Below are 27990 nucleotides of genomic sequence, written 5' to 3' on the forward strand. Positions count from 1 at the left end.
TAGAAATTTTATTTTTATTTAAATAAAGTAGAAAGCACAGTTGGCAGGCAGCTAGTATATGCAAATTCAATCCGGAATTTTCATTTTCCCATATCTTCATCCCATTCCTATATTTTCATATATTTAATATATAATATATTTAAGATATCTTATATATTTATCATATATTTATATCATATATTTTTATCATATATTTAATATATCTTCACATATTTCCCATTCCTTGAAAAAAAAGTAAGTAGCAATAAAAATAAAATATTGCGATGATTTAGATCGCATTCAGTTGTTCCACGAACTACAAAAAATGAAAAAAAATTATTCAACACCGACTTATTTTCTTAAAGAAAGCCATAGATATGTTGAATATACTATACGGAGATGAATGGTTTTCGTAAACGCAAGAGTTGTCTATCAAATATTATAAGCGATTACAGTGTTGGTGGCCAGTAATGAGCGATCGTTTAGTCAAATTAATTTATTATTAACGTAACTAATGATTTTGCAGTGACTAAAGTAAGGAAAGTCAGATTTAACTTTTTACATAAATATAATTTTTTTTAATAAATGATAATTTTTTCAGAAAATGGAAATGTTGTTAAAACTTGGCAAGAAATATTTTTAAGACATTGGAGGGGGGGGGTAATCAGTTTTTGTCCCAGGCGCAAGAGAGACTAGAACTGCCACTGAATTAGAGATTTATTGCCCCCTCGATCCTCACTTGGAAAGCAGTTTAACAAATAGTTTAGTGCCAAAGTGTCATTTACGACCTTTAGCTTGATCTATTATGTGGTTTATATAAATAAATAAACAACGTAGTACGGACAATAATAAAAATAACGTTATTGATAATACATTGTATAGTCTTATATATTATAATATTCCCATTAATTATATATTATACATTAATTAATTATAAATAATATAGGCTATATTATAACACATTATATATTATAAAACATCAATTATACATTATAATAGTCCCAATTTATGTCTATTTCTAAACTTTATAGAACACGAAAAACTGAGCTTATTTCCAGTTTTGCCACACTACCAAGTTTTAGAGGGGAACGCGTCATTACCTCTAAAGGGCTAGGCACACGTAGCTGATTTAGGGAACCGATTTTAGCAGGGGTATATTCCACGTCGAGTGATTATAATTAATGATGCTAAGAGGCGGGGCTTAGTGACGTTTTTCGGTGATTAATCATCATTAATTAAGATTAATTTAAGATAATCATTAAATACGATTAATTACATGCCTAAAGGTCTAAAGCCCTTGTACATTCCTTGTCTAGAACGTAATTAATGATGATTAATCACCGAAAAATCGTCACCAAGCCCCGCCTTTTAGCATCATTAATTATAATCACTCGACGTGGAATATACCCCTGCTAAAATCGGTTCCCAAAATCAGCTACGTGTGCCTAGCCCTTAAGTGTCAAAACTAGGTGTTTGTCTTCTTTTTTTCTTTTTATTTACGTTTGTCCTCATTTTAAGAACCGTTGAGATCAATAATACTGATGCTGAAGGACGTTTAGTGCTCGGAGACGGTGTGGCATATGCCAGGAAAGATCTTGAAGCGAATGTCATTTTGGACATTGCTACGCTGACTGGTGCTCAGGTAAGCACATCTCATACTGCATTATGTAAAAAGGTTCTCTTTTTAGAGATCCGTTTTCATTTTTTTTCTTTTTGTTTTACTCCACAGTTTTATTATTCTATTTTGTGGGTTATAAATAAATATTATTATATTATATTTTATTTAACTTCCTTTTTCTCAGAAATGTTTTTTTTTATTTAACGGTCAAAGTCTCACTTTATATTGTGCTTGCTTATTTTTACCGTTGGCAAGCACTTTCGAAGCTGTATCATGTAAACAGGCTTTCTTTTTCATAGACACTTTTTTTATATTATACATTTTAGACTTTTTTTCTTTTTATTTAACTGTCAAAGACTTATTTTAGTTTGCTTATTTTTAACTTTCCATTTACTTTTTTAATGGTTTTGTTTTACAGTGTTATTAGTAGTAAGTTAAGACTTGCTGTAAAAATATTGTTTTCAGCTGTTTAATTTTTTTTATCAAAAAAAAAATCATTGTCAAAACACTCTTTAGTGCCAAAATACTAATGAGTTTGTTTATTTTATATTTTTCTTCTTATCTATCTTTTTCGTTTATTTTTTATTCTTAATACTTTTTTTATTCCTAAATTCGTGGCGCCAGGTATAATTAAATATTTGATTTGCCGCTAGTCTTTTAATGTGGCTTTTAAAATCTTCTTTTGAAAGAGTCAACTTAGAAACTTTTAGGGATAATTTCCTTAGGGAGATCATTCCGGAACGAAATGCACCGTCAGATGAAGCTGTTCTTCAAGTACTCTGTCCTTGAGTTGCTAGCTGCAGAATGATTGGTCCAAGCTGTGCGCCTTCTTGTATGTCTTGTTGGTCGCACTGTTAGGCAAAATACAAGAAAGCTCTAGAGGAAGACAGGAATTTAAGTACTTGTAGAAAACAGCCATCGACGCTGCTTCAAAGCTCTCAATAATAGACTGGAGAGGGTCGTAGGGACCGACTAAACCTGCTCTTTTAGCCCTGTTTAGCCAATCTTTTAGCCCTGTTTAGAAAACAGCCATCGACGCTGCTTCAAAGCTTTCAATAATAGACTGGAGAGGGTCGTAGGGAACGACTAAACCTGCTCTTTTAGCCCTGTTTAGCCCTTCTTTTAGCCCTGTTTAGAAAACAGCCATCGACGCTGCTTCAAAGCTCTCAATAATAGACTGAAGAGAGTCGTAGGGAACGACTAAGCCTGCTCTTTTAGCCCTGTTTAGGATCTTTTGCAGTGGTGCCAGCAACGTTTTTGGAGCGGCAGTATACATCGGAAATGCATGCTCGGCAAGTGGGTACGCCTGCCTTTGTTGGATATTGGAGGAAGGTAAACCCGTCAAGAACAACCTGCAGTTAACGATCAGAAAGGAAGCTTCCAATCACCTTCAACAAAAGTCCTCTGACACCATAAGCGTAAAGTTTCTTTAGTTGGCCGCGATGCCATACTCTGTCAATAGCTTTAGCAATGTCGAATGACAATAGCCTGATGTCGTATCCTTTTCCAGAAGTTCGAACTACTGCTGATGCTGGGCCATTAAGCAGTCAAACGTTGAACCTTTCCGGTGGAATACTTATTAGCGGTCACCTAAAAGTTAATCTGACTCCAGGTACTGATAAAGTGAACGATTTGAAACCTTTTCGTAAACTTTCCCAATGCAGGAGAGGAAGCTGAATAGGTCTATAAGAGGCCACGCTCATTGGATCGCCTTCTGATTTAGGTATAAGAACCTATGACATATGCAGATTCCCATATGCGTGGAAAAGTTCCAGAGGTGAAGCACACCCGGAAAAGCGATGGCAAAGGTCCAGCCCATTTGGCACTGCAGGTCATCAAGACAATATTAGGTATATTGTCAGGACCCATGGATTAGGTCACATCAAGACTGCAGAATGCGAAGGATCTTAGAGGTAGAATAGCTCACAGAATCAAGGACAGCATTGGTTCGATCAGGGAAATCGTGAACTTCTTTACCGTCGTCTTCCATATTTGAGAATTCAGCAAACTCCTTGGCAAGAGCTTTGGTCTTTGTCCGCGGGTCTCTCCCGTCGCTAATTTTTGGGGTAAGAATTGAAGTTCCTTTAGATAACGGTAAGGCCTCTTTGACAACTCCCCACCAGCTTATAGCCGAGGCATTTTGGAGCTTTGAAGCAAATTTCTCTTTCTTTTGGACGCGTGATTGTCTGTCGATTTTGCTCTTTGAGAGTAGTCATCGCTTGTGTGCCTTTTGTTTTGCCTGGAAACCTTTTTTGCAGTAGACGTTGCTCCAAGCTTTACCCTTGAGGGATACCTGCACAACTTCAATGGGATGTAACTTGTGATACAGCTAACTAAGGCTTGCGTGTACCTATCTGCAGTTTTCTCGGGCCCTTCAAAGAGGAAGGTTCTCCATTGCTGAGAAGCAAGTGCGTTCATTAAGCCATCCCAATCCCCTCCTTTTGTATTGCGATATTTTTACTCATGCTTTATTGGGGGAGGATCACAAAGATTTCCACTGGCAATGACGCCAAATAGTCACTTGTGAAGGCATGATCCTCAACCTTAACGGAATCTGGGTAATCTTTAAGAAGTAGGTCAAGACAAGATGATTCGTTTGGGTCTTGGTAGGTATGGCTCATACATTATATACCGTTATACCTGTCTATATTTTTACTTTTTAAAGAATTTAGAGACTTTTTAAATCTTAATTATAGATTAATTTTTATTCGGTGATGCCAAGAAAATAATTTTTCTTTATTGAGTTTTTTTTTAAGATCTAGTTTTTCATGTTGGAATTTAAAGAAGTTAGAGTATGTATTGTGTTGTTTGAATTATTCAGAATGTAATTGAATGACTTCAATTCTCTTGTTTATTTGTTTTGCTCCACCATATATATATATATATATATATATATATATATATATATATATATATATATATATATATATATATATATATATATATATATATATATGTATGTATGTATGTATTATGTAAAAATAAAAAATAATACGGAATATATAAAAACATATATGTAAATATAAATAAAGGATAATTCAAAATATTAATAAATATAAAATATAGAAAAATAATACAACCTAAGAAAATATTTAAAATATTTGAATATTTTTGCCTTATTCTTCATAAGGTAAGAGTTCCATAAAGATTCAACCAATGTCAAATATAAATGAAAATTTCATCTGGGCAAATATTAGTGATTGGAGTAGCATGAGCCCCTTTTCTGTTTCAAGTTTTATTCCAAAATGCCACTGGAACAAGTAAATTACTTGTCACAGAAGGGCCCTCCCCCCTTTACGGAAGGGGGGCAGGGGAGGTAGAATTGAGACCAACTTATTGCTTTGTGTGCAATATAATATATCCGGGAAAGTTTTTATAGTTAAATACGTTTTTTTCTGGACCAATGTTTTATATTTGGATTTTTTTAGAGCTTGGCTGTGAGGTGGGAGAGAAAGAGAGAGTGGGATAGGTTTACTTTTGCTCACAGCAAAAGCCTTCGGGTGATTCGCTTATAAAGGATCATAAAAACGCAGTGTATGGTCTTTTGTGGGAGTGGAATAAAGCTATTTTGCCCCCCCCCCCCCCCCCCCAGAAAAATTCAAAGTCGTTTTGTCCCGTCTTTCCGCCTCTGCCGCCAACAAACTTTACCTGAAAAATGTATTTTAACTTCCCAGCCGTGAAGCATTACAGGTTAGAAGTACCAAAAGCACATGTTTGGAAACGCTCATTTGCAAAGAGAAAAGACCCCCCCCCCCCTTGACCTTTAATTGAGTTCTTAATACGTCGGCTTATATAAAATAACCTTATATCAATTGTTTCTCCACGAATACAATTTTTGCCCAAAACCGAATGTATTCAAAATGTAAACCAAATACTGGGTCATATGAACCCAAAATCCAGAAGTTTAATTCTCTGAGTCGTCCGTGCTTGTTATATTGTTTCACGCCTTTGTTGCATCAATATGCAAGAATAAACGCTTCCCCATAAATGGGTTCTCACTGACGCTGTCAATTATATATAGTAGATTATTTCTTGCCTTTTGAGTCCAGTAATATAAGCTCTATAATTGTTGACAATAGAACAGTTTTTATTTTGCTACAAAGTGGTTTTTAAAAGTGTCGCAGGGAAAGTTTAGAATATGTATGTAATATAGAATATGTAAAGAATATATAAAGAATATGTATAGAATATCTAAAATAAAGAATATGTAATGCGGAAAATATAAATAAAAATGAAATATGTTTTGACATCTTATGAAGTCGTTTATCGAAATCTTTTTCGCCTTGACTTTTTAGTTAACAAGTCTAACTCTATTGTCGCTGCCTTTGGTGATGAATAACACTAATTGCACTTGCACTATTGTTATTTTTTTAGGGAATAGCCACTGGAAGATACCACGCAGCTGTGGTAACAAATGATGAGGAGTGGGAATCATCCGTGGTCAAAGCTGGAAAATTGTCAGGCGATTTGAGCCATCCGCTGCCATATGCCCCAGAATTCCACTATTGTGAATTTGACTCCGCGATCGCTGATATGAAAAACTCAGTGGCTGTAAGTTTTTATTCAAGTCTTTTTTTTTAGCTTCGTGTCATTCAAAGGCTGTTTCAATTAAACACTCATTAATTTTGGTACAGCATTGCACTATGATAGAAAATAGATCAGAAAAGTACAATTCAAGTCGAATTACAAATTGGGCTTTGGCTGGAAAACAAGTGAAATTGTTTATTAAGTACTAGCAACTGTAGCTCAATTTTTTCAGGAGCTTCTTCCAACCTTTCTGAATCTTCGGATTTCGGCTACTATTGTAAGTGACGCCATGAGTTGATAAGTAAATTGGACGCTTATTGCAGAGACGTTCACAGGGGGAGGTCCTTGGGAACTGCCCTCTCCTGTCACCCCTCCCCCCAAATTATAAATTGTATATAATATTCGAGCACATCTTTTTCAGGCTATCAATCTTATTTGTTATTCCATCTCCTCTCGATTTTTTTTAAGGATTGGGACGTCCCTCCAACCAAAAAAAAAGAATTCCTGTTTACATTTCGGAATTGTAACATTTTCGTATGCTGGATGGCTGAGCAATGGTCCACGTCTCACAGGTACTGACTCTGTAGCTTTGGCCAGACGTGCTTTGCTGGAGCGTAGGATATATAGCAGTTTTTAATTCAAACCCACTTTGATTCAATTCGCTAGAATAGAAGTCAAAACAAATGGAAATCCTTCCATACTTAGTCTCACCAATTGAAAGATAGCTTGTAGTTTCTTTTCAATTTTTATGTCCACTGTCACTGCTACACTAATGCAATTACTACGTTACGCAACGCTACTGCTCAAAGACAGTTAAGATTTATTTTGAGGACTCTATTGCTAAAGCCGCTTATTTCAAATACAGTGTGTGAAAGGGTTACGAATTCTTTAGACTAAGCGGGCTTAAAGAAATTCCAAAATGCTGCTTTGAATACCGATTACTCCATCATTTTCGGAATCTTTGTTCCAGTTCTGCACCCAAATGTGCTTCGCTGTGCTGGTGCTCATAATAGTCCAAAGAAAATCCGTTCAATGCACGTACAACACATCTAAGCACGTACCATAGCAATGGCAATCACGTGTCATTTAGTATTTCATGCTCCGCTCTCTTTGGCCTTGCAAATCAACAGCCTTCTGAATGACTTTGTGTATTTGTGTACAATAGGAGGATGTGCATCAGAAATACAGTCAAGAATTGCTTCAGCAAGAAAAAGGAGGGAGCGAAGCTCCCTCCTTCGGAGCTTCGGAGCTGAATGAAGACAGTCTTCATCCAGGTAAATCACTCTCTATGGAACCAGAAAAATGTTCGCCTGAAGACAAGAATAAGGATTTACCAGGCCCTTGTTCGGTCTGTCTTACTATACGGCTGTGAGACATGGGCTATGAAAGCATCCGACATTCAAGCCGTCAATGTAAGGAGAATCATTGGCACTAAGCTCCGTGATCGTTTCAGCAATGTCGAACTCCGCAAAATCTGCTATCAGCATTCTGATTTGTTCACTATAATTAAACAAAGAAGACTCCGATGATTCGGCCATACACTTCTCCGCCCACACCACACCTTTGTCAATAAAGCCCTCAGATGTACACCTCTTTCGGGATGGAAAAAGCGACATGGGGGACAAAAGAAAACGTGGCTCGCCTGTATCAAGGCTGACCTAGACCCAATCGGTGGCTTCAAGAAATATGGACGGAGATGGGAAAAGTCCTGGCTCGATTTGATTGAGCCACTCGCAAATGACCAAGACTCTTGGCTTACTATAATGACGAAGCTACTGGACGCCAGGGAGAGCGGAGATGCTTGAGTCCTGCTACAAGTACAGATACAAAAGTAATCATATCTCACAATTTAAATGGCACCCAAGATTAAGATGCTTACATTGATGATCTCTACGAGAACTTTGATTTCGTCGGCCTGCAAGAAACCTTGTTAACTCCCTCCTTCTGAGCTTAGCTCATACGGCTTTCACTTCTGATGCAGATAATTTCGTAAACCACATTGGGTTGTCAGCGCAAAAAAAATCACTTTTCTAGCTTCTAAATGATGTTATTCGTTAGATTTTGGCTGAGTGACTGGCCTTCTTTTCATTTCGATTTATTGTGTTTAATTCGTTTATTTTTGTACCTATTATTTTATTCTGTGTTGACAGTTTTTTAATTCTTCCAGTTTTTTTTTTCATTTTGAATATCCACGTTGTTTTTTTTTTTGTCTTTTTATTTATTATTTTTCTGGTCTAAATCGTTCGCATTTCCGCTCAGAAAACGTGAACCTGATTCTTGAGACTTTCTTTAAAATTGCTGATTCTTCAGTTGTCTTCTTGAAATTTCCATTTTGTTGCATCTAGTATTTTCGTTGGCCTTATAACCCCATTCTCACTTTTCTTCTAAATTTTTCGGACTGGCACCGAACTGGCACCGAACTTTTTCGGACTGGCACCGGACTTCCAACATCTGGCGGCAACTCTTGGGGTCTATCTTTTATTTTAATTTTTTTTTCAAAAGAATTGTTTTTCAAAACCTTTCCTATTTTATTCGGATAAGCATGTTTTTGCTCTGAGAGTAGATAGTAGTGCGTTCTATCTTCCGTGTAGAAATAATACAGTGAATTCAATGAAGAGATTTACCAATGCTTTTAAGTCTCGAATACCTTTGGTGACTTTAAACAGACCTAGATTAACAGAGTTACCGATCCTATGAAATATTGGAGCACATGCCCCCTTCTTTGACTGTGAAAAATGATTTACCGTTCTCTTATATCCTTCAGTCTAGTAGTTCTTCAAACATTAATCATGTTCCGAGGGTGTCACAGCTATGTTAGCCCTTTGAGAATACTCAAAGGGCTATGTTTATATTTAAACTAGTGACCTGGAAACTAATTCACTTTCATTTAGTGCTGATTTGAAATGGAGCCATCGCAATATTGCCTTTTTTGAAATTTCTAAATGGCTTAAGCGTAGTAATTTGAAAAGAGCCAATTTTCCTTTGCATGTGCCGGCTTTATCTATATTGCTAAGTTTTAGTCGCGTGCCTTATAATTATTCCTATTGCAGATAAAGGGTAGTTGGGTAGGGTAGGGTTGATAAAGGGATGATCTTGATTGTTGTTGTGATGATGTAATTATGTGTATGAAAGAAGCTAAAAAATCATGGTTCCCGAAGACTATGTTTCGTATATAAACACGTCAGTATATATGGGCTGCTGAACCTGATTTAAAGAATTAGAAAAAATTTTGACTGAGAATTGGGTTGAGTGCGGTAGACCTTATTCAGGTTGTATTGCAGATAAAAAGCAGAAAACAAAGAGTCACTATAAAAAAAACTCTTAAATTAGTTTGTTATAAGGAAATGGAATTTTTAACATCTAAAAAGAGGTCCAAAAGGATTAATTCTGAGTAGCTGGATAATTAGTATGAATGCCGTGTCCAGGGGGGGTAGCGGGTTTACCCCCCCCCCCCCGAAATGTTTGTCCGACTCTTAAAAACGTAACAAAAATTGTTGATGTTTTTTTAAAGTTTTTTTACCCCCCCCCCCCCCTGACGCCGTACGAAAAAAATCCTGGATATGTTCTTGATTATAATATTGCCTATATAATAGTGATTCGTATCTAGTTAAACTTTTCCAACTCTAACCGTTCCCCCCCCCCCAATTAATTTTACCACACAGTCCTGTTAATCTCGGCTACTTTCATCAATGCCATAATATTTCAGTGTTAGTGGATGTTGTTGAAGATCCAATACAGTAACTGAAATCTTCTTCTGTAAATATTGATGGTATTAGTACAAATAAAATAAATCAAAAGTTCATAGTTATTTATCTATTATATGATATGATATGAAATATTTTTTATTTTAGCTTTACTATTTTTCTCAAACGAAGAAACGAGCCAGAGTTTGCAGGTGATGTAAATAATCCTCTAATGGGAGGATGTCATCAAGAAATATTTAGGGGAAGTGGAGACTTGCTAGGAGGGTTGAAAGAGGGAGACTTTAAACTCTCGCTCAACAAATGAAAAAAAACAAAAGATTGAATATATTTTTAGGGAATGTAGAAATAATATAGGATTTTTATGAATTTTTAGATTATGGATTTTAGATTTGAAGTATTTTTTTTAATGATTGCTTGGAATTTATTTTAAATTAGTGGAATTTCTTTTGTGTTGAGGGGGATACAATTCGCCTGGATTGTGAAATATTTGATTTTTGGAAATTTAAAAAAAACGAGGGAGGCTTTGAATAGATTGGGATGGAGGAGGAGCGTGCTTAGCTTTATTTGCCTCAGGCGGCTTGGTGCTGCAGTGAGTTGTTAGTAGTAGTAGTACTGATGGCTAGTATGATGGTATCCATAGGGTGTCCCATCCCCAGGGATGGGACACTTCTCTCTGATGAGGGTTCTTGTCTCGTTCGGTGGAAGGACCACTTCTGCTCACTCCTGAACAACACTAGCCCGTCTATGCCTCCTACTGATAGTCCCAGCCAACCTGGCAGTCCAAGACCCGAAGCAGATGCTCCTCCAGACGAGCCTTTCAGCCCCTCAGAAATTGAAAATGCAGTAAAAAGGCTCAAGAACAATAAAGCTGCCGGTATCTGTGGCCTGAGTTCGGATCTGCTGAAATATGCAGGTCCTGTCATGCTCCTGTTTCTCCACATCCTGTTCTCTACGATCTGACAAACCGAGATAATTCCCGAAGATTGGCGGAAGGGTGTCATTATCCCTTTACAGAAGAGGAAAGGCTCTAGAATCGACTGCTCGAACTACCGTGGAATAAGCCTACTGTCTGTCCCGGGAAAACTTTTCTCATTGGTCCTGCTAGATCGATGTCGAAATATCATTCGTAAAATCCGGCGACCGGGGCAAAATGGTTTCATGTCGGACCATTCAACCATCGAGCAGATTTTTACGATCCGACAAATCATAGAAAAAGCCACGGAGTTCCGACACAAAGCTTTTTTTACCTTCGTCGACTTCCGTGCTGTGTTCGACTCAGTGGATCGAGAAGCTCTTTGGCGGATTCTAGAATCGACAGGCCTTCCTGAGAAATACTACAGACTCTTCTAAGCTCTACACCATGGGACGGAGAGCTGTTTTCAAGTGAACGGCCGGCGCAGCCCGTTCTTCCAAATCACGACAGGAGTGCGCTAAGGATGTGCAGTGGCCCCAAAGTTCTTCAATGTCATCATAGACTACGTTATGACAAGGACTACTTCACGTCTCAGCTTTGGACTCAAGTTTGGAGATCGTGTCATTACAGATGCTGATTTTGCCGATGACTTGGCCATTCTGGCGGACTCCATGGAGCAGTTGCTGGAAGCGCTTCAAATCCTACGAGAAGAGGCTGCAAAAGTAGGACTGCAGATAAACTGGACTAAAATGAAAATTATGGCCATAGACCCATCCTCCCCTGCTGCCAATCATTCAGTTAGCCTGGATAGCACCACTAGCATCGAAGTTGTCCAAAGGTTCACCTACCTGGGGTCCATAATTTCTTCAGATGGCTCGCTTCTTTCTGAAGTACAAGCGAGAATATCCAAAGCGTCTTCTGCCATGGGCAGACTGAACCGTCACCTCTGGCGAAAACCAAACATCAGTCGCACAACCAAGCTGCGGATTTTCAACGCCCTCGTCGGCTCTGTGATGCTCTATGGAGCTGAGACGTGGCAAGCTTTAGCCGCAACCCTCAAGGCAATTGATGTCTCAGTCGAAGAGCCTGAGGAGGATCGAAGGTCTACGATGGTTCGACTTCGTCAGCAATGAGAAGCTGCTGCAGCTCACCAAGCAGTCTCGGTTTTTGACCCAAGCAGCCGAGCGAACACTACGATGGTTCGGACACATACTTCAAATGCCTTCACACGCACCTGCGAAAACGTTCCATGACTTCGACCCTGTCAAAGCCGGTTGGAAGTGACCTCGCGGCCGACCGAAGAAACGATGGTCTGACAGCCTGTCCGAGTTCCTGGCGATGGCAAATATCAGGTTGAGCGATGTGCAAACGCTTGCCATGGACCGAAGTGGATGGAGGAGGCAGACGTCACTCTCTACGCCGAGCAGCTCCCGGCAGGAGACATAAGTCAAAGTCAAGAACTTACAGAACCATACATGTCTTTAAAAATTAACATAAACCTGGAATTCTATTTGTAGTGGAACTGACCTCCATATTCAGTGGCAAAGGTCTTTATATGTAGTACTACAGTTTTTAGTAATAGCAGGTACAATATTAAAAAAGAAAGAAACTAAAATTAGCAAAAAAAGGCCAAAAAGATATGGCACCATTTAGCTCGAGATGGTGTAGAAGTACTTCGACTTTAGCATTAGCATGTGGCAAATTAAAAAGAAAGAAACTAAAATAAGCAAAAAATAGTCCAAAAAGTTATCACACCGTTCATCTCGAGATGGTGTAGCAGTACATTGGCGTTACTAGTAGGAGGTACCAGATTAAAAAAGAAAGAAACTAAAATCAGCAAAAAAGGCCAAAAAGATATGGCACCATTTAGCTTGAGATGGTGTAGAAGTACTTCGACTGTAGCATTAGCAGGTGGCAAATTAAAAAGAAAGAAACTAAAATAAGCAAAAAATAGGCCAAAAAGCTGTCACACCGTCAATCTCGAGATGGTGGAGCAGTACATTGGCGTTACTAGTAGGAGGTACGAGATTAAAAAAGAATGAAACTAAAATCCGAAAAAATATAAACTAAAACGTTTGGTGCCATGCAGCTTCAGAAGGTGTAGCAGTCCTTTGATGGTTTGACTGTGTTTGGGAATCAACACATTAATAATAATAGTAATGACAATTTGTTCTATCTATAAATACAAGAAAAAAATTACCCTTGAGGGGTAGTCAAATTAGAAAAATAGAGAAAAATACAATATCTATTGACACACGGAACATTAAGAGTATTTACTTTGAACCAATGACAATAAACAAAACCATAAAATCGTCGTTATCTCAAAATGAACTCAAAATTACTCGTCGTTAACTCAAAAATTACTTTAACTTGAAGTTACGGTACCCAAAAGAAAATCAACATAGCCACAAAAAAGCAGATCAAAACTTTTCCTTCTTTTCACAAATTTCAAAAACAGGATACTGCAAAAATGTGTAAAGACATAATTCTTTCTAGTCCATATTGAAATAATAGTAATAATATGTTTGTTTATTCTGTACATACAAGAAAAAAAATAAACGTTAGAGGAGTTAACTACGGAAAACGAAAAAAAACACATTCGTCACAAGAAAAACACAATATCTACTAACATACAAAACATACAGAATGTTGACTTAGCACGAGTGACAATAAACAAAACTATGAAATCGTAGTTATGCACGCACAAATTACTTCAACTTGATTGGTCGGTTCGGTTCGCTTTTTCATTTGGATTGGAAAAGCATACGGCGTAGAGACATTGGTGTTTCTAGTTTACGTCGGAATCTGAAGGAAATGTTTCCAAAATTGAAAGAAAACAGGACAGATTTGTTCGTGTTCAATCGCGACGAGAATTACCAGACAGGAGTTAGAGAAAACAGCTGGCGCAACGAACGAATTGTAAAGCTGGCACAAAATTCTTTTGCTCCATTGTCCCTTGCCCCTCAGCATGTAACCCACATAATCCCAAAAACACTTTCTTCATAAAAAAAAATAAAAGCTCAATATAAACTAGCATCCAAAACATTAAGAGCCTCCACTCGACACCGACAGCAATAAATAAATTTCTAAATTCATATTTTAACACACCAAATATCTTGTCGATCATATCGTGAAAAAGAACGGATCTTTGGCGTTCTGCCGCGGAGAAAAATCGTCAGACACAAATCAGAGAAAGCACATGAGGGGCAGAGAGTGAATTGTAAAGCCGAACCGAAGTTCCTTTGTCAAAATGACGCTTGACCTCCGTACATAATCGACAAGTTTTTCTCAGCCTATCCAGGGGTGTCTTGAAGGAGGGTGTGGGAGGGAGTGACTCACCCCCTGGTTTTCTCAAAGTCACATAAGTCGTTTTTTTTACCTCATTGAGGTCCCAGGTGCTCAATTCTGAGCCAGTCTAAGTTGTATTTCCTTCTCCTGGAAACACTTCCATTTTAAAACTTCTTGGTCAAGAAACGGCTGATTTTGACAAAACTCAGCTTCAACTGTAGATATCCAATACCGAATCTGCTTGTAAATAGAATAGATTCGTTTTATTTCATCGTTTAATTTTAATCTTCTAATATTGTTTTTCAAAAGGGTCGTTTAAATTAAACTAGGTTTAAAGGGACCGGACTGATAGCAACTCATATACCTAGAAACCTGCCTATGCTCACGTATCATTTAAATACAATAGAGTTATTTATTTTATCATTTAATTCTTCTTTTTAATAATCTCGAATGGTCTGGTCTGGTAGCCTAGCAACTGGCCTTAATGTTGTGTTTATGTTCGCATATGATTTATTTCTGTCTGATGGTTCAGTAGTTCGGGAAAATTCAACTGAAGCCTGACAAGATAATACGAACAAACCAAAAGCAAGAGACAAGGTTACGTGAATGGATTGTTGGTCAAACTTTGACTACGAGCGGAAAAGAAGGCAAGAAATTTCTAAACACAATGGAAAAGTAATGAGAATGCAAAGTGTATACAGGATAGTCAAAACACTCGATTACTATACGAGGTTGAGAAAGATACAACGCTTGAGAAGGACAAGCAAAACTTGGGTGTGTACTCAGAATGTTTTCCCTAGAACAGGTTTGCTTTTGAAGACTCATTCAAGTCGGGAGGTAAGTCTTGCATGGGACGAAGGTAATGAGCAACGTTAAAACTTCAAACGAAGAGAAATCAGATAGAAATCATTCCAGATGTGTGCCTCCGGCTCTTTACGGTAATTTTGATGTCATGAAGACGTTTTCCATCAGAGACCCAAAAAGATATTTTTCACATGTTTTACCAAGCTGGAAAACATTATATCATTAGTTGTTGGTTCCAATGACATTGTTAAGACTGTCTGGGAAACATTTTACGTTGAATGCAAGAGATATCTTGGTGGAAATGCAATCTACGTCATCTTTTGTGTTTGAACTATGTGAAAAGTTAACAGTCGATTGCACTGAGGAACGTCTTGATATTTCAACAATTAGTGGAGTTGCTGTCGAAAGTTGCAGTGACGATTTTGAAAGTATAGATCGCAAGGGTCCAGGAATAAGGGAGCCAATCTGTAGCAAAAACTAAAGGAAGCATAACTTATTTCATGTGGTCTTTGTCAACCAAAGCTGAGTGTCTTTCCAGTTGATTCTTCAATACAAGGACAGTGGCGTTTTCATCCGGGATGCTATGAGGATTAACAGTTCTTAGAATACAATATCGAGAAAGAGGCTGCCTTCTGCTTCCTGTGTTTCCTTTTCTCAAAGAAAAGGTGAAGAAAGAAAAGCTAGCAAGTCGTCAGTTTCGTCAATAACAGCAGTCACGGGGATTTCCTACTTGATAAAAGCACCCGAACTAAGGTTTTGCAGCAAGCAAAAGGTTAAAAGAGAAACAAAAATTGTGAATTTTTTCAACACTGCAGGGACCCTAGTGAGACAGGGCATTGGCTTTAGGATAACTGAATTTCAAAACGGCAGCTTGTTCAACTTCTTCAAATTGTTCAACTTCTAGCGAGATATGTGGCATCTCGTTTTGACAGTAGAGCTCTGAGTCAAGTCGAGATCTCAATGTATCAGTTCTATTTTAGAATCATATACGTAATAATTTCTGTTCGTTTTAAGTTTTAATGTTGCTCCTTACTTTCAGTTGAAGAACTTGTTCTTTCTTTAAATTTAATTTCTGATGTTTTTTTTAAATAATGCTGGGAAATACGGCTCCCCCTTCATAGCAATGTCCCTTTTGCCATGAAAACTTCCTCCATGGAGACTTTGGGGAAAAAATTTACGTGGGAGGGGGCCTAGTTGCCCTCCATTTTTTTGTCACTTAAAAAGGGCACTATAACTTTTAATTTTCATTTAATTAAATCCTTTTGTGAAATTTTAGAACCAATGAGTCGATGCGATCACCCCTGGGAAAAGAAACAAAAAAAAACAAATAAACACGCATCTAGGATCTCGCTTCTGGCAAAAAATACAAAATTCCACACATTTTAGAATCCTACTTGAAAGGATGACTACAATGATGGTAGAAAATCTTGTCCTGCCTTAATCTTTATCTTGTTCTGCCCTGCCTAATCTTAAGGCTTGCCTACTTGAAAGGATGACTACAATGATGGTAGATAATCTTGTCCTGCCTTAATCTTAATCTTGTCCTGCCCTGCCTAACCTAAGGCTTGCCTACTTGAAAGGATGACTACAATGATGGTAGATAATCTTGTCCTGCCTTAATCTTAATCTTGTCCTGCCCTGCCTAACCTAAGGCTTGCCTACTTGAAAGGATGACTACACTGATGGTAGATAATATTGCCCTGCCTTAATCTTAATCTTGTCCTGCCCTGCCTAACCTAAGGCTTGCCTACTTGAAAGGATGACTACAATGATGGTAGATAATATTAAGGCTTGCCTCGTCAATTTTCAGCCATTTTGATCCTGCAATTGCATCCTTCATTTGATCTTCAGTTGCAGATATTCACCTGGCAACAATGTTTTTTGTTTTTTTCAAACCAAAAAAGACCTCCAGATTCTACTTCTTTTCAAGTAGAGCTTGAAAATGTGTTTCAATTTTGCCACGGCGCTACTTGCTTCAGAGAAATCATAGGTGAAGGAAATTGCTGACAATATCAGCTTATGCAAGCCTATCGCCTTTGCAAATTGGCTGCGACAGTACCTGTTGCAGTTGCTGCTGCTGAAAAAACATTTAGCAAGCTCAAGTTTGTTAAGAATTTGCTGAGGACTGTCATGGTTTATTTTTGACTAGATTCCTTATGTTGTTGGTGATGGAAAAAGACCTCATCGATGCCATTGACTTAAACAACATTGTCCAGCGGTGGTCCACTTAGAAGAACAGGTGAATACAAACAACTGTCCTTAGTTACGCATGATGTATTTCGTTTTAGCTTCTTATTTGTCTCCGTAGATAAGTATAAATGATAGAACATTCATTATAATTAATTTTCAAGAGTCGTATAATATGACCTAGGAGCCGTTTAAATGATGGGATCCCCCCCCCCAAACCTTGGTCCTTTGAGCCACCCCTGAGCTTATCCTTGAGAGCAGTAGTAATGATAGTTCTTGTATCATAATATATACACTGAGCAGGAGACCAAGGTATCTTAGCAAAACCCGAGGAGGGTTTATAGCAGTTCCGACATGAATAGTAACATTAGTGAGTTGTTTGGGCCTGAAAACAGGAAATTATGTTTCCAAAATGGCCACAGAAAGTCCAATTTTGTTTAATCTAGTGTATAAAATATTGACAGCAAAGTGTAAGGTCTGAAGAGAATATCATAAATGTAGGAAAGGTGACTTGTGTCTGTGTAAGGTTCAATAATAAGAGATGGTATATGACGAATGACTTAAACTTAAAATTTCTTTCGCATGCTGACCAATGGTCTGCATTGCGCAGGTACCTATTTGCTGATTCAGGGCCTTCAGTTGAGAGTTCAATGTGTGGTTCAATGACTCGAATGAGGCTATTAAAAATGATGGAAATCAAAACAAGGCCCTGTTTTACCCCAGGGCGAAGAGGAATACGGTTACTAATCAGCATTCCAGACTTTCCACGTATTAATTTACCCTGGTATCGATCTTCTCGAAAACCAAACTGATTGTCACCGTGATTAAAATTCGAACTAATTTTGCGGTAATGAAGCCTTTAAAACAGTTTACCTGTATCTGACCATACTGTGTTTGGGTGATATGATTTTGGGTCCTTATTCTTTTTTTAGACAGGTAACTACGCCTTCATATAAGGCAGCGGGTGCACATTGTTGGGTGTAATAGCTTAGACTAAAATCGTCATGCGTTCGATTATTTTGGGAGTTAATGAACATTTTTTGGTTGCAGACTATTGGTTCTCTGTGTTTTTCGGCTCTTTAGTAAACAAATACAAGTCTCAATGGCTGATGCGATAACGAAAAGTGTTGTTATAGAGTTCGGCTTGTATATTATCACCATTCAACGTGGCAACACTGACAAAATATATACTGCCCCAAAAGTCATAATTTTGAAACAACCAAAAGAAAAACGGCTGAAAATGATTTCTAGATGTGACTATGGCCTAAGATAGGTCAAACGAGGGAAAAATCTTTTTATGTTTATGTCCGTAGCGCTTCAAGTAGGCTTTATCATTTAAACAAGAGAAAAAAAATCAAATGTATTTTTTTTTTTCAGAGCCGAGACAATGCTCAAGCCTCCTGTGCCGCTCTATTTATAATGTCGCACGTTGGCTTTGATTTTCCTGGTGTTTGGATACACGTCGATATGGCTGCACCCGGACACACTGTGAGTATCTTCCCCATTTTTTTTGTTCTGTCGCCTATGATTAGTCCATGGTCCAGGTAATTATTCTGGCCTTATTGAACTTCATACGTATCACTTTCTAAAAACAGGGGTATTTTCCTATGAAATAGTTTTCCAACTACACCCCCATGAAAAACTACAGAACTGACATTATTGAACAGTTTTAGAAAGTTGTTGGTAATTCTTAAAAATGCAACGTTTCAGAGAAATGAGTTTCAGGCCTCTTCCTTTTTTCTCCTCCCACTTGCGGGCCCAGTCTTAGCGCTGAAGCATAAATATAAGCAGTATAAGCCCCCAATCTTAATTAAACGTTATAATATTACCCAAAACGGAATCTCAAAGTAATCCTTTTGCATGTAAATGTTAGTGGGACAATAACTATTATTTGAGGTATTGAGGTACTGAACGTATTGAAGTATTGAGGTATTGAACAATTATATTGAGGTACTGAACGAAAGCGGACTTAAAATACTAAAAAGTGGAAAGCGACCTTGTTAATGTGCTGATTTGTGAATCGTCTTACTCAATAAAAGAACTGGATCACAATTTTTTTTGCAAAATTTGAGCTCAGAGGAGCTTTAGAATTATGGGAAAAATAAGAGGTAGACAGCCCAAAGACATGATTGACTTTCAACTCAAATTGGAGGATGGGGGACGAGCTTAATTTGTCTCAGTTGTGGAAGAGTGGGAACCAGTACTAGTACCGACAAAAACAGTTACCAATGTCATCTAGCATTTCGGGCTTTTTGACATTGCTTTCAATCTTATTTTATTTTTTTTTACTGAGATCAGATATTTATTTTTACACTAATTATTCTAATTTTGCCAATTACACTATTTACTCTAATTTGGCTTTATTATTACTATCAATACTGTAACTACTACTATTAATAGCTCACTGCTGCATCAAGCCGTCCGAGGCCAACACAGCTGTGGACGCTTCTCCATCCCAATCTCTCCAAAGTTTCCCTCTTTACTTCCTTTCAAGAAGTTCCAGTTTCCTTTAGTTCACTTTCACTGGCCTCAGTTCACTGTCAGAGTTCAAAGAGTGAACAGCTAAACAAGTTTTCAATTGAATCGGATATAGTCCTTGCTGAAATTTGATGAGCTTGCGTAAAAAACCAAGTACATATTACAAAAGTGAGTACTTTGGGGCGGCAAGTTGGAACATTTTGTTGTGGAAGTTTACCCCCCCCCCCCCTGCGTCTGCAAATCGTAAAATGGCAAAATACAAACCATTTGATCTTGTCCTAGCTTCGTTTCAGGGATACCCATTATGACCATCAACGAAATATAAAGAAGTAAATAAGGCTTATGAAGAGCAGCGCTTATTGCCTGATATTTTCTAGACTACGAATAAAACCTACTTGTCATTACCCAGCAAAACTAAAGCAAAATCCAGCCTAGTGCCGTCAACTCTGACTTTTGCAGCAGCATCAACTTTAAAGGAAATAATAAATGAAACTCAAAAGGAACTAATGAACGCTTAATCCAACCTATTGAATGACATTTCTTGTGTCGTTGTCAGACACTATGAAAGATCACCGAGCTTCGGAAACTATCAGCGAAGATATTGTGAACGAAGTTTATAATTCAATTTCTCTTGAATATACTGCCAAAGTTGGAAAAAAAAAATGAAATAACCCTTCAAAGACTTTATAATACAGTGAATGTGCTTAAAAACTAAATTTCTAAAATAGAGGATAGGGTTGACCAACTTGCGCAGGACACCTTACTTCATACCCTTATTTTCTATGGTGTGAAACCAAAACCCAAAGTTGAACTGATGGATTATCTTAATGAAGAGATATCACAAATAATGGGCTTGCAAGATTTAAAAAAAAATTGGCGTCTTAAAGGCCAATCGATTCCGTTTGCCTGCTACTCAAGCTAAGAGTGTGAAGATCGCCTCCGTCCTGGTAAAATTTTCTCGCTTCGATATTGCTCGAAAAGTGTTTGCAGCAAAAATTAAACTAGCCAAGTCATGTGAAAACCTAACTAACTCGTAACACCTTTGACCCAAGAAGTGTTTGGTCTGATCATGGACAAGCTCTAACCGAAGTTCCGGGTGAAACTCGTACAAGTAAAATAAATTATTTGCATGAATGTATTAGTATGTGACTTGTTAATATTTTTCTTCATTTGTAAATGCCTTCCTCAGGTGCCTTTCAGGAAATTGGCCTTTCAATGCCTTTCAGGAAATTGGGAAAAAAAATCCAATTTCTTTTTCATTTCGTTTCTTTTTTTCTTTTTTTATTTATGTGCTGGTAATCCTTTAGCAGGTTTTTCTTTTGTAATTGATTTAAGTAAAGATTTCTTTTTGGTTCATCTGGTGACTTAAATGGACTCCAAGTAAAACCTGCTTTTGTCAATAATTTAAGCTGTGAGAGGTGCCTTTGCGGACTCGAAAATAATCCCTTTGATATAATTAGTATCGTAAATAATTCTGTGGGTAAGGCTAATCAAAATCTGATTAATGTAAGTCCTATTTGTAATAGTAAATATGTTTCAGATTTGGGGGGAGAAGAGGTTACCAAAGGAAATTATTCTCTGACTGCGTTTCAGCTTATTATTCAGGGTGTCTCTTCGTCAATAGATAATTTAAGACAAATTGTTTCGGATGGAAAGCCTGATGTTGTTGGTTTATGTAAGATGGTTAGGGATTCTGGCAATGAAATGCTATTGGATATCCATGGTTACAAAATGGAACACATAAACCGATGCAAGATTGGCAGAAGAAGGTCTTGCCAGAAATATATCTGTATTTTGTATTATTAATTAAAATAATAACTTTCCAAAGAATAAGTTTTTCAAAGAAAAGTAAAGGCCATTTTAAACTTAAGCTCAGGAGATACAAATACCTGTTAAAATTCAAACTCAAAACGACCAGAAATTACTATTAAAGAATAAATGAAACCCAAAACGAAAAGAAATTAAATAAATATTCATAAAAAAAAACACAACAAGTAATAATATAAATGAATAAATAGATCTTAAAGCGAATAATGCTTCGATTTAATATGAAAATCAAGCTTAAACATCACATATTTTGCTATTAAAGTATAAATGAAACTTAAAACGAACAGAAATTAAATAAACAATCAATGCGAACAAACATACAATATATATTAATGTATCAAACAAACACAACTTAAAAACAATAGGGAAATTTTTTTTTCTCCAAGACAGTGCAATTTAAATCGGTGAATATTTCGGCCTATGTCCAAGGGCCGTCTTCAGCACAACATTAAAGAAAAAATATATATATATATAAACAACTTACATTAAAATATGAAATTTAAAACTAAAAATGTTTTTTAAAACTTTTAAAACAGCCCCAGTATCCTTACTTCAACGAAGTTCAACCAGGACTGATAAATAAAATGATGAGAGAGGATGAAGTCATTCAAACGGAATAAAATGAAATTATTAACTGCAAGTTTTCAAAGCTAATCTTGCTTTTTTAGCAGCTAGTCTTAAAGGCCTTTTTGTAACGGGTTCAATACTATTGTCAATTGGTTTAATAAAATATTTTGTTACATCATTTTTAATTAAATTTGAGTATAAATAATTAATTTTGAGTATTTCTCTCATTAGTAGTGATTTGGGAATAAAACAGGTGGTCCGGGAATCAATCGAAATTAGGCTCAAAATAAATAAAAATATTTCCTTAAATAGGGACTTAGGAGAATATTCACTGAATTCTTATACTCAAATTTAATTAAAAATGATCTAACAAAATATTTTATTAAACCAATTGACAATAGTATTGAACCCGTTACAAAAAGGCCTTTAAGACTAGCTGCTAAAAAAGCAAGATTAGCTTTGAAAACTTGCAGTTAATAATTTCATTTTATTCCGTTTGAATGACTTCATCCTCTCTCATCATTTTATTTATCAGTCCTGGTTGAACTTCGTTGAAGTAAGGATACTGGGGCTGTTTTAAAAGGTTTAAAAAATATTTTTAGTTTTAAATTTCGTATTTTAATGTAAGTTGTTTATATATATATTTTTTCTTTAATGTTGTGCTGAAGACGGCCCTTGGACATAGGGCCGAAATATTCACCGATTTAAATTGCACTGTCTTGGAGAAAAAAAATTTCCCTATTATTTTTAAGTTGTGTTTGTTTGATATGGAAAGGGAGTGTGGTCTTCGTCAATATTTATATAAATGTAAATGAATAAATAAATCTTAAAACGAGTGAAACTTAAATTGAATATGCAAATCAAGTTTGGATCGAATAAAAATAACTACAAGCAGGAGTTTGGGTATTGTCTCACTGCAGAAGCCTAAAACCTACTGTGTCATTGGCGCTTTACTGAAAACAATTCTTTGAAATTCACTTTTATAACTTTAAAAAATCAAAAATTAATTAAGATTTTAGGGAATAAATATCAGCATAGGTATATTAAGTTGACAATGCACATTTTTTTTCAGTAAACTCATTTAAATTTTTTTTCAGTAAAGTACAAATTATATTCTGGCTTTTAAAAAGCATAGGGGTTTTGAACCCTACTCACATTAATTTATGCTCGTTTTGAGTTTGACTCTAATATTTATTTTAATTTTAGTTCGTTTTGGGTTTTATTTATTTATTGATACTGATTTGGGGTAGTTGTATGCTTGGTAGATTATATGATAGTCCGGACGCCAGATGTTGAAAATGTGAACCATACCACGACGGAATAGAGTTGCTACGAGAATTATTCTACCCTCCATCCCCTAAATTGACCTAATGAATTCAAAAATGCAAATGATACTTGCTTACAAGGAGTGGAACACTTCGAAACTGGACGTTTTATTATATTTTGTTGTTTGATGAAAGAAAATGCTGGTTCGACTAAGTTTGAGGTGTAGTTTTCCACTCAAATAGAAATGCCTAGAAGCCATAGAATGTTTTCATAACAAACTAACACGATTAGTTAAAAAAAAATGGCAGAGTTAAAAAAAATGGCAAAACTATATGAGTCTTGAACAGTCATGGAAATTACAAACAAAATCAAGTTGACTATTAAATGCATAATTATATGAATTGTGGAAAGATCCATGAGTTCAAGATTTTTTTTTCACTGTAATTTTTTATTTTCCTTTTCATTGCTGTAAGAACTGGAAAATAATAAATTTTTAATATACAAGTAATTTGTTTTCAGTGAAGCACCAATGACTCAGAAGGCTTTAGGTTTTTACAGTTAAAGAAGGGGGCAGTATCCAAATTTTGCTTGTAGTGAAACTATATTTGTCTTGAACATTCTTGAAAAGAACTAATAAATTAAACTGAATATTTGATGCATAATGATATTAATTGCTAAAAGCTCATCAGTTCAAAATTTTACTGTAATGTTAATATTTAATTTCAATATTAAGTACAAAAGAAAACATTTGTAATATAATATAAAAACATTTGTATATTCGTTTTCAGTAAAGCGCCAATGACACAGTAGGTCTTAGGCTTATGCAGTGAGGCGATACCCAAACTCTTGTTTGTTTTTATTTTTATTCGATTCAAACTTCATTTGCATATTCATTTCAAGTTTAACTTGTTTTAAGGTTTATTTATTCATTCACATTAATAGATATTGTATGTTTATTCGCATTGAGTTTTTATTTAATTTCTGTTCGTTTTAAGTTTCATTTATACTTTAATATCAAAATACTTTTTTTCGTTTTAAGCTTGATTTTCATATTCAATCTAAGCGTTACTTGCTTTAAGCTATTTAATCATTTATATTGTTACTTTTTGTATGTTTTTTGCTATGATTGTTTATTTCATTTTTCTTCGTTTTGGGTTTCATTTATTCTTTATAGTAATTTCTGTTCGTTTTGAGTTTGAATTTTAACAGGTATTTGTATCTCCTGAGCTTAATTTTAAAATGGCCTTTAATTTTCTTTGAAAAATTTATTTTTCGGAAAGTTTTTTTAATTAGTTTTTCTTCGTTTTTGATTGCAAAAAGTTTCAAGCTTTTATGGCATGGGGGAGGGGTGCTTACTGTCCGATTATTCTTAACTTAAAAAAACGGATCTAGAACTTTCAATTTAAATCGAATGAGGCTTTTTTCAAAGTCTATACGATTACCTCTTTGATAAAAAAAACCTTATATATCAACAATAGACAGCTTGTATAACTTGTGGACAGCGATTGACAACAATGAATGGATTGAAAAAATAGCTCCAATAAGGGGGTTTAGACCATTTCACTTGCTGACACAAAGGGATCACGACTGTTTGGAATGACCTTTATAGGAATTTGTATACCAAATCACTTTCGTTTCCATCACAAAGTTTTCACTATACCTTATAATTGGATAATTATAATAGATTTCCTATGTGTTTTACACTTACAAAACCCCTTACCAGATGTGCTAAGTTGAACTTTACATGCCACTTCACAGAGCATTGAGTGCAACACGATATCCCGGATCCGCGGTAGCAGTATTGACACTAGAGTTTTTTGTTATCAGAACTTTGAACTATTTTAACAAAATTTCAATCTCGAAATATTTATCTGATGCATTTAGGGCGTGGAGGAGAGAGAGGGGCTAGTTGCCCTTTAATCTCTTTTGACTCTTAAAAAGTGAACAAGAACTTTCAATTTTCAATCAAATAAGCCTTCTCTAAAGTTTATACGAGCATCCCTTCCATAAGAAATAATATCAAGGATTCGGAGAATCCTTAAATTACAACCCTTGCCCTGAGGGCTTTGGGGGAGTTGTAATCCTCAAAGACCTAATTTCCAGAATTTAAAACTACGTTTAATAAAATGGTTGTCTTAAAATTTTGATTGGATTTGTTTGGGGAAAAGGTGGACGTGAGAGGGGGGTTAGTTGCCCTCAAATCACTTTCGACTATTACAAAGGGCACTAGCCCTCGGAATTTCCAATCGAATGAGCCTTTTTTGAAGTTTCTACGATACCGCCTTCTTTAAAACCTTAGATACCCCCAGGGCATAAATTAAAACCCTGGTCCCGAGGGTTGTGAAGGATTTTGTTCCTCAAAAACATATTTTCTATCTCGAAATCAACTAGCCTACGCTGAACAAAATAGTTATCTCACAGTTTTGATTGAATGTGTTTGGGGGAATGATGGGCGTGAGAGGGGGGTTAATTGCCCTCAAATCACTTTCGACTATTACAAAGGGCACTAGCCCTCGGAATTTCCAATCGAATGAGCCTTTTTTGAAGTTTCTACGATACCGCCTTCTATAAAACCTTATATGCCCCCAGGGCATAAATTAAAACTCTTGCGCTGAGGGCTCTGGGTGATTGTCCTCCTCAAAAAATATTTTCTATCTGGAAATCCACTACGCTGAACAAAATGGCTATCTCAAAATTTTGATTGGATGTGTTTGGGGGAATTATGGGAGTGGGAGGGGGGGCTAGTTGCCCTCCAATCACTTTCGACAATTAAAGAGTGCAATAACCCTTTAAATTTCCAACTTAATGTGCCTGTTTTAAACTTTCTACGCCAACGCCTTCTATAAAAACCTTTTATGAACCCAGGGCATAACTTAAAACTCTTGCCCTGAGGGTTGTGGGGCATTGTCCTCCTCAAAAAAATGTTTTCAATCCGTAAATTTACTACACTGAACAAAATTGCTATCTCAAAAGTTTGATTGGATGTGTTTAGGGAAATGATGGGCGTGGCCGGGGGCTAGTTGCCCTCCAATCACTTTTGACTATTAAAAAGGGCACTAGCCCTTTAATTTCCAATCGAATGAGCCTGTTTTTAAGTTTCTACGACAACACCTTCTATAAAAACCTTATATGCCCCAAAGGCATAACTTAAAACCCTTGCCCTGAGGGTTGTGGGGGAGTGTCCTCCTCAAAAATATATTTTCAATCTGGAAATCAACTACGCTGAACAAAAATGGCTATCTCAAAATTTTGATTGGATGTGTTTGGGGGAATGATGGGCGTAGGGGGGGGGGGCTAGTAGCCCTCCAATCACTTTCGACTATTAAAAAGGGCAATATCCCTTTGAATTTTCAATTGAATGAGCCTTTTTGAAGTTTCTATGACAACGCCTTCAACAAAAACCTATATGTCCCCAGAGCATAACTGAAAACCCTTGCCTTGAAGGTTATGGGGGATTGTCCTCCTCAAAAACATATTTTCTATCTAAAAATCAACTACACTGAAAAAAATGGCTATCTCAAAATTTCGATTGGATGTTTTGCGGGGAATGATGGGCGTGGGGTGGGGCTAGTTGCCCTCCAATCACTTTTGACTATTAAAATGGGCACTATCCCTTTGAATTTCCAATCGAATGAGCCTTTTTTGAAGTTTCTACGACAGCGCCATCTATAAAAACCTTATATGCCCCCAGGGCATATCTTAAAACCCTTGCCCTGAAGGTTCTGGGGGAGTTTCCTCCTCAAGAATATATTTTCTATCTGGACAGTCAACTACACTGAACAAAATGGCTATCTCAAAATTTTGATTGGATGTGTTTGAGGAAATGATGGGCGTGGGGGGGGCTAGTTGCACTCCCTTCACTTTCGACTATTAAAAAGGGCACTAGCCCTTTAATTTCCAATCGAATGAGCCTGTTTTGAAGTTTCTACGACAACGCCTTCTATAAAAACCTTATATGCCCCCAGGGCAAAACTTAGAACCCTTGCCCTGAGGGTTGTGGGGGAGTATCCTCCTCAAAATATATTTCCTATTTGGAAATCAACTACGCTGAACAAAATGGCTATCTCAAAATTTTGATTGGATGTGTTTGGGGGAATGATGGGCGTGGGGGGGGGCTAGTTGCCCTCCAATCATTTTCGACTATTAAAAAGGGCACTAGAACTCTCGATTTCCAATTGAATGAGCCCCCTTTTGAAGCTTCTATGACGACCCCTTCCATTTGAAGTGCCTCTGGGGAAAAAAAATAGATAAATAATAAAACATTGGAGCCGTATGGCCTTTACTATAGGGGATAGTCCTCCTCAAAAACATATTTTCTATCTGGAAATCAACTACGCTGAAAAAATGGCTATCTCAAAATTTTGATTTGATGTGTTTGGGGGAGTGATGGGCGTGGGGGGGGCTAGTTCCCCTCCAATCACTTTCGACTATTAAAAGGGGCACTATCCCTTTGAATTTCCAATTGAATGAGCCTTTTTTGAAGTTTCTACGACAACGCCTTCTATAAAAACCTTATATGCACCCAGGTCATATCTTAGAACTATTGCCCTGAATTTAAAGGGGGAGTTTCCGCCTCAAAAAAACGTATCCTATCACGAAACCAACTAGGCTGAACAAAATAGATATCTCAAAATCTTGATTGGATTGGTTTGGGGAAATATTTGGCGTGGGGGAGCAATTTGCACACTAAATACTTTCCACTATTAAAATGGGCACTAGCCCTTTAATTTTTAATTGAATGAGCCTGTTATGAAGCTTCTACGACAACGCCTTCTATGAAAACCTTATATGCCCCCATGGCTTAACTTAGAACCCATGCCCTGAGGGTTGTG

General features: G+C 36.7%; 1 protein-coding gene across 1 annotated transcript in view; it reads left to right on the forward strand.

Moving 5' to 3' along the window:
* The window catches only part of grsm (probable aminopeptidase NPEPL1 granny smith protein), an 80909-nt gene that overhangs the window by 45976 nt on the left and 6943 nt on the right, over nt 1-27990 (forward strand). The window contains exons 7-9 of the mRNA XM_089095186.1: nt 1498-1621; nt 5972-6148; nt 18398-18508. Coding sequence (XP_088951312.1) covers nt 1498-1621; nt 5972-6148; nt 18398-18508 — 412 coding nt within the window. The remainder of the gene's footprint in view (nt 1-1497; nt 1622-5971; nt 6149-18397; nt 18509-27990) is intronic.

Source organism: Artemia sp. Qi Xiang Cuo, chromosome 10 (assembly GCF_049724085.1).
Source record: "Artemia sp. Qi Xiang Cuo chromosome 10, ASM4972408v1, whole genome shotgun sequence".
Lineage (NCBI taxonomy): Eukaryota > Metazoa > Arthropoda > Branchiopoda > Anostraca > Artemiidae > Artemia > Artemia sp. Qi Xiang Cuo.